Source organism: Oncorhynchus masou, chromosome 5 (assembly GCF_036934945.1).
Source record: "Oncorhynchus masou masou isolate Uvic2021 chromosome 5, UVic_Omas_1.1, whole genome shotgun sequence".
NCBI lineage: Eukaryota > Metazoa > Chordata > Actinopteri > Salmoniformes > Salmonidae > Oncorhynchus > Oncorhynchus masou.
In genome coordinates, this window is record NC_088216.1 from 5,416,092 (window position 1) to 5,428,434 (window position 12,343).

Here is a 12,343-nt window from a genome sequence, read left to right on the forward strand (position 1 = left end):
TAACCCCTGTCTAATGTACACTTCCTGTTTATTATTAATGACCTATATTAACTATAACCCCTGTCTAATTTACACTTCCTGTTTATTATTAATGATCTTTATTAACTATAACCCCTGTAATGTACACTTCCTGTTTATTATTAATGACCTGTATTAACTATACCCCGGTCTAATGTACACTTCCTGTTTATTATATGACCTTTATTAACTATAACCCCTGAAATGTACACTTCCTGTTTATTATTAATGACCTATATTAACTATAACCCCTGTCTAATTTACACTTCCTGTTTATTATTAATTACCTTTATTAACTATAACCCCTGTAATGTACACTTCCTGTTTATTATTAATGACCTATATTAACTATAACCCCTGTCTAATTTACACTTCCTGTTTATTATTAATGACCTTTATTAACTATAACCCCTGTAATGTACACTTCCTGTTTATTATTAATGATCTTTATTAACTATAACCCCTGTAATGTACACTTCCTGTTTATTATTAATGACCTGTATTAACTATACCCCGGTCTAATGTACACTTCCTGTTTATTATTCATGACCTATATTAACTATAACCCCTGTCTAATTTACACTTCCTGTTTATTATTAATTACCTTTATTAACTATAACCCCTGTAATGTACACTTCCTGTTTATTATTAATGACCTATATTAACTATAACCCCTGTCTAATTTACACTTCCTGTTTATTATTAATGACCTTTATTAACTATAACCCCTGTAATGTACACTTCCTGTTTATTATTAATGATCTTTATTAACTATAACCCCTGTAATGTACACTTCCTGTTTATTATTAATGACCTGTATTAACTATACCCCGGTCTAATGTACACTTCCTGTTTATTATATGACCTTTATTAACTATAACCCCTGAAATGTACACTTCCTGTTTATTATTAATGACCTATATTAACTATAACCCCTGTCTAATTTACACTTCCTGTTTATTATTAATTACCTTTATTAACTATAACCCCTGTAATGTACACTTCCTGTTTATTATTAATGACCTATATTAACTATAACCCCTGTCTAATTTACACTTCCTGTTTATTATTAATGACCTTTATTAACTATAACCCCTGTAATGTACACTTCCTGTTTATTATTAATGATCTTTATTAACTATAACCCCTGTAATGTACACTTCCTGTTTATTATTAATGACCTGTATTAACTATACCCCGGTCTAATGTACACTTCCTGTTTATTATTCATGACCTATATTAACTATAACCCCTGTCTAATTTACACATCCTGTTTATTATTAATGACCTATATTAACTATACCCCTGTCTAATGTACACTTCCTGTTTATTATTCATGACCTGTATTAACTATAACCCCTGTAATGTACACTTCCTGTTTATTATTCATGACCTATATTAACTATAACCCCTGTAATTTACACTTCCTGTTTATTATTCATGACCTATATTAACTATAACCCCTGTCTAATGTACACTTCCTGTTTATTATCCATGACCTGTATTAACTATAACCCCTGTAATGTACACTTCCTGTTTATTATTCATGACCTGTATTAACTATAACCCCTGTCTAATGTACACTTCCTGTTTATTATTCATGACCTATATTAACTATAACCCCTGTAATGTACACTTCATGTTTATTATTCATGACCTATATTAACTATAACCCCTGTCTAATGTACACTTCCTGTTTATTATTCATGACCTATATTAACTATAACCCCTGTCTAATGTACACTTCCTGTTTATTATTCATGACCTTTATTAAATATAACCCCTGTAATGTACACTTCCTGTTTATTATTCATGACCTGTATTAACTACAACCCCTGTCTAATGTACACTTCCTGTTTATTATTCATGACCTATATTAACTATAACCCCTGTCTAATGTACACTTCCTGTTTATTATTCATGACCTATATTAACTATAACCCCTGTCTAATGTACACTTCCTGTTTATTATTCATGACCTTTATTAACTATAACCCCTGTCTAATGTACACTTCCTGTTTATTATTCATGACCTGTATTAACTATAACCCTGTCTAATGTACACTTCCTGTTTATTATTCATGACCTATATTAACTATAACCCCTGTCTAATGTACACTTCCTGTTTATTATTCATGACCTGTATTAACTATAACCCCTGTCTAATGTACCCTTCCTGTTTATTATTCATGACCTGTATTAACTATAACCCCTGTCTAATTTACACTTCCTGTTTATTATTCATGACCTGTATTAACTATAACCCCTGTCTAATGTACACTTCCTGTTTATTATTCATGACCTGTATTAACTATAACCCCTGTCTAATTTACACTTCCTGTTTATTATTCATGACCTGTATTAACTATAACCCCTGTCTAATGTACACTTCCGCTTATTATTCATGACCTGTATTAACTATAACCCCTGTCTAATGTACACTTCCTGTTTATTATTCATGACCTATATTAACTATAACCCCTGTCTAATGTACACTTCCTGTTTATTATTCATGACCTGTATTAACTATAACCCCTGTCTAATGTACACTTCCTGTTTATTATTCATGACCTATATTAACTATAACCCCTGTCTAATGTACACTTCCTGTTTATTATTCATGACCTGTATTAACTATAACCCCTGTCTAATGTACACTTCCTGTTTATTATACATGACCTATATTAACTATAACCCCTGTCTAATGTACACTTCCCGCTTATTATTCATGACCTGTATTAACTATAACCCCTGTCTAATTTACACTTCCTGTTCATTATTCATGACCTGTATTAACTATAACCCCTGTCTAATGTACACTTCCTGTTTATTATTAATGACCTGTATTAACTATAACCCCTGTAATGTACACTTCCTGTTTATTATATATGACCTTTATTAACTATAACCCCTGTAATGTACACTTCCTGTTTATTATATGACCTTTGTTAACTATAACCCCTGTAATGTACACTTCCTGTTTATTATTAATGACCTGTATTAACTATAACCCCTGTAATGTACACTTCCTGTTTATTATTAATGAACTGTATTAACTATAACCCCTGTAATGTACACTTCCTGTTTATTATTCATGACCTATATTAACTATAACCCCTGTAATGTACACTTCCTGTTTATTATTCATGACCTGTATTAACTATAACCCCTGTAATGTACACTTCCTGTTTATTATTCATGACCTGTATTAACTATAACCCCTGTAATGTACACTTCCTGTTTATTATTCATGACCTGTATTAACTATAACCCCTGTAATGTACACTTCCTGTTTATTATTCATGACCTATATTAACTATAACCCCTGTAATGTACACTTCCTGTTTATTATTCCTGACCTATATTAACTATAACCCCTGTCTAATGTACACTTCCTGTTTATTATTCATGACCTGTATTAACTATAACCCCTGTCTAATGTACACTTCCTGTTTATTATTAATGACCTGTATTAACTATAACCCCTGTCTAATGTACACTTCCTGTTTATTATTCATGACCTATATTAACTATAACCCCTGAAATGTACACTTCCTGTTTATTATTAATGACCTATATTAACTATAACCCCTGTCTAATGTACACTTCCTGTTTATTATTAATGACCTGTATTAACTATAACCCCTGTCTAATTTACACTTCCTGTTTATTATTAATGACCTTTATTAACTATAACCCCTGTAATGTACACTTCCTGTTTATTATTCATGACCTATATTAACTATAACCCCTGTAATGTACACTTCCTGTTTTATTATTCATGACCTGTATTAACTATAACCCCTGTAATGTACACTTCCTGTTTATTATTCATGACCTGTATTAACTACAACCCCTGTCTAATGTACACTTCCTGTTTATTATTCATGACCTATATTAACTATAACCCCTGTCTAATGTACACTTCCTGTTTATTATTCATGACCTATATTAACTATAACCCCTGTAATGTACACTTCATGTTTATTATTCATGACCTATATTAACTATAACCCCTGTCTAATGTACACTTCCTGTTTATTATTCATGACCTATATTAACTATAACCCCTGTCTAATGTACACTTCCTGTTTATTATTCATGACCTTTATTAACTATAACCCCTGTAATGTACACTTCCTGTTTATTATTCATGACCTGTATTAACTACAACCCCTGTCTAATGTACACTTCCTGTTTATTATTCATGACCTATATTAACTATAACCCCTGTCTAATGTACACTTCCTGTTTATTATTCATGACCTATATTAACTATAACCCCTGTCTAATGTACACTTCCTGTTTATTATTCATGACCTTTATTAACTATAACCCCTGTAATGTACACTTCCTGTTTATTATGACCTGTATTAACTATAACCCCTGTCTAATGTACACTTCCTGTTTATTATTCATGACCTGTATTAACTATAACCCCTGTCTAATGTACACTTCCTGTTTATTATTCATGACCTATATTAACTATAACCCCTGTCTAATGTACACTTCCTGTTTATTATTCATGACCTGTATTAACTATAACCCCTGTCTAATGTACCCTTCCTGTTTATTATTCATGACCTGTATTAACTATAACCCCTGTCTAATTTACACTTCCTGTTTATTATTCATGACCTGTATTAACTATAACCCCTGTCTAATGTACACTTCCTGTTTATTATTCATGACCTGTATTAACTATAACCCCTGTCTAATGTACACTTCCTGTTTATTATTCATGACCTATATTAACTATAACCCCTGTCTAATGTACACTTCCTGTTTATTATTCATGACCTATATTAACTATAACCCCTGTCTAATGTACACTTCCTGTTTATTATTCATGACCTGTATTAACTATAACCCCTGTCTAATGTACACTTCCTGTTTATTATTCATGACCTGTATTAACTATAACCCCTGTCTAATTTACACTTCCTGTTTATTATTCATGACCTGTATTAACTATAACCCCTGTCTAATGTACACTTCCTGTTTATTATTCATGACCTGTATTAACTATAACCCCTGTCTAATTTACACTTCCTGTTTATTATTCATGACCTGTATTAACTATAACCCCTGTCTAATGTACACTTCCCGTTTATTATTCATGACCTGTATTAACTATAACCCCTGTCTAATGTACACTTCCTGTTTATTATTCATGACCTATATTAACTATAACCCCTGTCTAATGTACACTTCCTGTTTATTATTCATGACCTGTATTAACGATAACCCCTGTCTAATGTACACTTCCTGTTTATTATTCATGACCTATATTAACTATAACCCCTGTCTAATGTACACTTCCTGTTTATTATTCATGACCTGTATTAACTATAACCCCTGTCTAATGTACACTTCCTGTTTATTATACATGACCTATATTAACTATAACCCCTGTCTAATGTACACTTCCCGTTTATTATTCATGACCTGTATTAACTATAACCCCTGTCTAATTTACACTTCCTGTTCATTATTCATGACCTGTATTAACTATAACCCCTGTCTAATGTACACTTCCTGTTTATTATTAATGACCTGTATTAACTATAACCCCTGTAATGTACACTTCCTGTTTATTATATATGACCTTTATTAACTATAACCCCTGTAATGTACACTTCCTGTTTATTATATGACCTTTGTTAACTATAACCCCTGTAATGTACACTTCCTGTTTATTATTAATGACCTGTATTAACTATAACCCCTGTAATGTACACTTCCTGTTTATTATTAATGACCTGTATTAACTATAACCCCTGTAATGTACACTTCCTGTTTATTATATATGACCTATATTAACTATAACCCCTGTCTAATGTACACTTCCTGTTTATTATTAATGACCTATATTAACTATAACCCCTAATGTAATTAATGTACATAACTTCCTGTTTATTATATATGACCTATATGAACTATAACCCCTGTAATGTACACTTCCTGTTTATTATTAATGACCTGTATTAACTATAACCCCTGTAATGTACACTTCCTGTTTATTATTCATGACCTGTATTAACTATAACCCCTGTAATGTACACTTCCTGTTTATTATTCATGACCTATATTAACTATAACCCCTGTAATGTACACTTCCTGTTTATTATATATGACCTATATTAACTATAACCCCTGTAATGTACACTTCTTGTTTATTATTCATGACCTGTATTAACTATAACCCCTGTAATGTACACTTCCTGTTTATTATTCATGACCTGTATTAACTATAACCCCTGTAATGTACACTTCCTGTTTATTATTCATGACCTATATTAACTATAACCCCTGTAATGTACACTTCCTGTTTATTATTCATGACCTGTATGAACTATAACCCCTGTAATGTACACTTCCTGTTTATTATTCATGACCTATATGAACTATAACCCCTGTAATGTACACTTCCTGTTTATTATTCATGACCTATATTAACTATAACCCCTGTAATGTATACTTCATACTCTTCATATAATATTATGCATAACAACGGCGGCGTCGGTGGGAGAACTATAGACACTCATATAATATACACAGTGGAGGTGATGGAAACATGGCTGTAACAGCCTCAGCACGGTTTGTTTCCATAGGAGGAGAGAGAGAGAGCTGTTGCCATACCTCCATCCCCCCAGTGGGATACCTCTTAATGCTGACAGCAGGGTCTGAATCATCTAGGACGGGAGGAGAGGGAGGTTGGGTGTGGAGGGATCACAAATGACAACGGACCGGATGGTTTGATAGGGCTTGACGGACCAGAGAGGTCAAGTGGCAGCTGAACTATAACCTCTGAGGCTGACCCCTCTCTGCCTGTTCTCTCAGTGATCACTCAGCCCAGAGTCAGTCAGCCCAGAGACCGTCAGCCCAGAGACCGTCAGCCCAGAGACCGTCAGCCCAGAGACCGTCAGGCCAGAGACCGTCAGCCCAGAGACCGTCAGCCCAGAGACCGTCAGCCCAGAGACCGTCAGCCCAGAGACCGTCAGCCCAGAGACCGTCAGCCCAGAGACAGTCAGCCCAGAGACAGTCAGCCCAGAGACAGCTGTGTGTTGGTGTTCTGTGTATAACATTAGTGTGTTCAGGCTATAGAATACAGTCTGACTATGAGATACTTTTTGAAATGCCTTCCTCTGTCACTGCAGCTTGACACAAATTCAATGTTGTTTTGGCGTCCGGCCCGAGACACAGGACTGCTTGACTTTACCCATCACAATAACAATGCAGCAAACAGAGAATGGAGGAGCATTACAGAGGATGTAGGCTGACAGACACGCAGCTACCAGTTACTGAACAGTACTGTGAAGTCAAGAGTCAGGACAGATGACTGTGTTACCGATACAGAAAAGGAAACTGACTGACAACACATTTCACAGGCGTTTCTAGGGTCTCACTACTCCAAAACGTACATACATATGGACAAAGACGCACGGGCCCACACACACACACACACACGCACACACACACACACACACACACACACACACACACACACACACACACACACACACACACACACACGTCAAACCCTTGGTCCCTGGTTAACCACAGGGCTTTATGGTCCCAGGTTAACTACAGGGCTTTATGGTCCCCGGTTAAACACAGGGCTTTATGGTCCCGGTTAAACACAGGGCTTTATGGTCCCGGTTAAACACAGGGCTTTATGGTCCCTGGTTAAACACAGGGCTTTATGGTCCCTGGTTAAACACAGGGCTTTATGGTCCCTGGTTAAACACAGGGCTTTATGGTCCCGGTTAAACACAGGGCTTTATGGCCCCCGGTTAAACACAGGGCTTTATGGTCCCCGGTTAAACACAGGGCTTTATGGTCCCCGGTTAAACACAGGGCTTTATGGTCCCCGGTTAAACACAGGGCTTTATGGTCCCCGGTTAAACACAGGGCTTTATGGTCCCCGGTTAAACACAGGGCTTTATGGTCCCTGGTTAAACACAGGGCTTTATGGTCCCTGGTTAAACACAGGGCTTTATGGTCCCCGGTTAAACACAGGGCTTTATGGTCCCCGGTTAAACACAGGGCTTTATGGTCCCTGGTTAAACACAGGGCTTTATGGTCCCTTGTTAAACACTCCCTCTTCCCCCTCCCTCCCTCCCTCCCTCCCTCCTTAGTTGACTGAGGAAAACTAAACTCTCTCTGGGACTCAGTCTCCATGCTACTCTAATGGGTGCTAGTCTAGACAGATGCAGTTCCAGACACTCCTCTGAAAGTGTAATATTTACTCCCTCTTCCTCCCCTCTCCTCTCCCTCCCTCCCTCCTCTTCCTCCCCTCTCCTTAGTTGACTGAGGAAAACTAAACTCTCTCTGGGACTCAGTCTCCATGCTACTCTAATGGGTGCTAGTCTAGACAGATGCAGTTCCAGACACTCCTCTGAAAGTGTAATATTTACTCCCTCTTCCTCCCCTCTCCCTCTCCCTCCCTCCCTCCTCTTCCTCCCTCCTCTTCCTCCCCTCTCCTCTCCCTCCCTCCCTCCCTCTTCTTCCTCCCCTCTCCTTAGTTGACTGAGGAAAACTAAACTCTCTCTGGGACTCAGTCTCCATGCTACTCTAATGGGTGCTTGTCTAGACAGATGCAGTTCCAGACACTCCTCTGAAAGTGTAATATTTACTCCCTCTTCCTCCCCTCTCCTCTCCCTCCTCTTCCTCCCCTCTCCTTAGTTGACTGAGGAAAACTAAACTCTCTCTGGGACTCAGTCTCCATGCTACTCTAATGGGTGCTTGTCTAGACAGATGCAGTTCCAGACACTCCTCTGAAAGTGTAATATTTACTCCCTCTTCCTCCCTCTCCTCTCCCTCCTCCCTCCTCTTCCTCCCTCCTCTTCCTCCCTCTCCTCTCCCTCCTCCCTCTTCTTCCTCCCCCTCTCCTTAGTTGACTGAGGAAAACTAAACTCTCTCTGGGACTCAGTCTCCATGCTACTCTAATGGGTGCTTGTCTAGACAGATGCAGTTCCAGACACTCCTCTGAAAGTGTAATATTTACTCCAAACACTTTGCTGCAGAAGGTACAGTAGGCGCTTGATAAAGTGCAGTGTGTCTGATGATTAGGTTTAGTGGGGATGTTGGGCTCTCTCTCTCTCTCTCTCTCTCTCTCTCTCTCTCTCTCTCTCTCTCTCTCTCTCGGCTTGGTCTTCCATCACCTGTTTTCACCACGTGTGACCTGGTCACAGTGAGGAAGTGAGCCTGCCCTCTACTGGTGGCTGAGTGTAACTTCACTCAGTTTCACTACTTACATTTACATTTACATTTAAGTCATTTAGCAGACGCTCTTATCCAGAGTGACTTACAAATTGGTGTTGTAATACATTATTAACAATGTAATGATACCTTCATCATAACCCAGCTGTTGTAGTGCAGAGAAACAAGATAATACCTTCATCATAACCCAGCTGTTGTAGTGCAGAGAAACAATAGAATACCTTCATCAATGTCTGTTGTAGTCCAGAGAAACAAGCTTGTTGCCCAAAAACACATTTTGGTGTAAGGAGAGCCAACTGTAGTTCATAACCTCAAGGTCCAGACAACGATCCTCAATACTCCAGTCTGTCCTGTCTGAATTCTTGGAGACTTGGTCATGAGATTCTTATAGACTGTAAGACAGTGTAGTCTATTCAGTCATCTAAGTAGCCAACTGCTGAGGCTGAGCTGCAAGACAGACATGGTCTGTTGATGAATAAGAGGTTGAATGAATTCAGCATCTTTAACATCATTCATTCTCTCTCTATCAGCAGCTTCCAGCTGTGAGGGTGACAGTCCATGAATGGTACACTGGTGGAGGTTCATCATACTGTCTGTCTGTCTCGGTGTCTGTCTGTCTGTCTGTCTGTCTGTCTGTCTGTCTGTCTGTCTGTCTGTATCAGCAGCTTCCAGCTGTGAGGGTGACAGTCCATGAATAGTACACTGGTGGAGGTTCATCATACTGTGTGTCTGTCTGTCTGTCTGTGTGTCTGTCTGTCTGTCTGTCTGTACCACTGAGCCAACATTGAATAACTAGGAACAATATTCTATCCTGCTACCGGTTTTATCAGCTGAATGTAGTCTCTGTATTTAGATATGCAGTCTATCACGTCAGAATGTCTGCGTTGACTAACAAGCCAACAAAACCGAAGGAGGGCTATTCTGCCCTACCAAGCAAAAAGGCAGTAATTGCTCATTTGATCGAAAATGAGTTAGTCATTTTTGCTAGAATTAAAAGACATGCTTAATCATGTGGACAAGCATCCTGTCTCTATTGTATTGTGTTCGGGAGAAAATAGGGGTCATGTTGGCAGTAACTGTATAAAGTTACTATGAAACCAACGTAAATAAAAGCCATTTTTCTCACTTCCACGCAATGGGCGGTTACTGCCTTTTTGCTTGGTAGGGCAGTATAATTGTCTGAAGTCAAACAATAGGCTGCTATTCTTGTAAACATTCACATATAACAGGCTATTTATAGACATGCATTGAATTTCTCCTTCCAACCAGGGAGAGGAGAGCACAGCGAAACACGTGGAGAACCCAGAGAACGGTGAGACATCGACGGGCTTTAAGCAAGGGCTACTTACAGTGACACCATCCCAAGTGGCAGCACCAGTGGAGCTTGAAGCACTTCCCATGGCTGTGTGTGGCGCAGATGGACAGTCCGTCGCACGGGAGAAAGTCCGGTCTCCCCGCGCAGCTCCGGGCCAACGCCTGTGCCTCGTCCAACTTCTCGCTCTTCCGTCCGCCCGACGCGGCCATCGCGCAGCCCCAGGATCAAAAGCCCCAGGATCAAACGCACGCCATGTAACCCATCAGAGAAGGCAGCTTTAGCCCACCAGCCAAAAAATGGTCTGGAATTTCGGTTTTGGTCTCAAAACCTCAGCAAACGCCAAATGTCGAACCAGGGAGGAAACTCCAAAGCGTGACGCAAACGAGTTAAATGTGGCACCGTTGTAGCCACCCCCCCAAGCAGCACAGAGAGAAACAAAATGCGATGAAAGTTCCAGTTCCAAGAATACGATTGACAGCTTGTTTTACGTAAACATCTGGATCTCCAGCCGCTGGAATTATTTTCTGTAAACGTCGACGACGTTATCTCAGCCAGAGAGATTTCCGTGGCGTATCCCGTGTCAGGCTTTCATTTGATATAGCCAGCCTTCTATCAGCCTGACAAGAGACTCCCCTGTCTGTTGATGAAGCCCTCGCCGTTTCCTTCCTCTTAGGCTATCCCCTCCTCCTCCTCCTCCTCCTCTCTCTCTCTCTCTCCAGTCCGGTTCAGCCATAAAGGATGTCCGATATTTGGTCTATTGTCCTCATTTTTGGCTGTAATAGCCTTTCCTCCGAAGTCATAACTGATTCAGATGAAAGTAATCATGTAAACAAAGCCTATAATTTGAATCGGAAGCAACCTTTTTCAAGATAAATACAGGTCATTCTGTTAACGGATCCTTCATTAAAAAAAAAAAATATTTCATTAATTTAAACTTTATTTAACTAGGCCAATCAGTAAAGAAAAAATCTTATTTACAATGACGGCCTACCAAAAGGTGAAACAAAATATAGGACCAAACACACATCATGATCAGAGAGACACCACAATCCTACATCAAGAGAGACCTAAGACAACAGCATAGCATGGCAGCAACACATAACACAGCATGGTAGCAACACAACATGACAACAACATGGTAGCAGCACAAAACATGGTACAAACATTATTGGGCACAGACAACAGCACAAAGGGCAAGAAGGTAGAGACAACAATAAATCACGTGAAGCAGCCACGACTGTCAGAGTGTCCATGATCGAGTCTTTGAATGAAGAGATGGAGATAAAACTGTTCAGTTTGAGTGTTTTTGCAGCTCGTTCCAGTCACTAGAGGAGCGACCCAGAGATGTGTGTGCTTTGGGGACCTTTAACAGAATGTGACTGGCAGAACGGATGTTGTATGTGGAGGATGAGGGCTGCAGTAGGGGGGAGTGAGGGCTGCAGTAGGGGGGAGTGAGGCCTACAGTAGGGGGGAGTGAGGCCTACAGTAGGGGGAGTGAGGCCTACAGTAGGGGGAGTGAGGCCTGCAGTAGGGGAGTGAGGCCTACAGTAGGGGGAGTGAGGCCTGCAGTAGGGGGAGTGAGGCCTACAGTAGGGGGGAGTGAGGCCTACAGTAGGGGGAGTGAGGCCTGCAGTAGGGGGAGTGAGGCCTACAGTAGGGGGAGTGAGGCCTACAGTAGGGGGAGTGAGGCCTAGTAGGGGAGTGAGGCCTACAGTAGGGGGGGAGTGAGGCCTGAGGCCTACAGTAGGGGGGAGTGAGGCCTACAGTAGGGGGAGTGAGGCCTAC

The 12,343-nt window shown here is 39.6% G+C and overlaps 1 protein-coding gene across 1 annotated transcript in view; it reads right to left on the reverse strand.

The window, feature by feature from the left end:
• The window catches only part of LOC135531426 (UPF0524 protein C3orf70 homolog A-like), a 31,363-nt gene extending 20,138 nt beyond the window's left edge, over positions 1-11,225 (reverse strand). The window contains exon 1 of the mRNA XM_064959475.1: positions 10,593-11,225. Within this exon, the coding sequence (XP_064815547.1) occupies positions 10,593-10,767 (175 nt within the window). The 5' untranslated portion in view covers positions 10,768-11,225. The remainder of the gene's footprint in view (positions 1-10,592) is intronic.
• Positions 11,226-12,343: the final 1,118 nt, after the last annotated feature.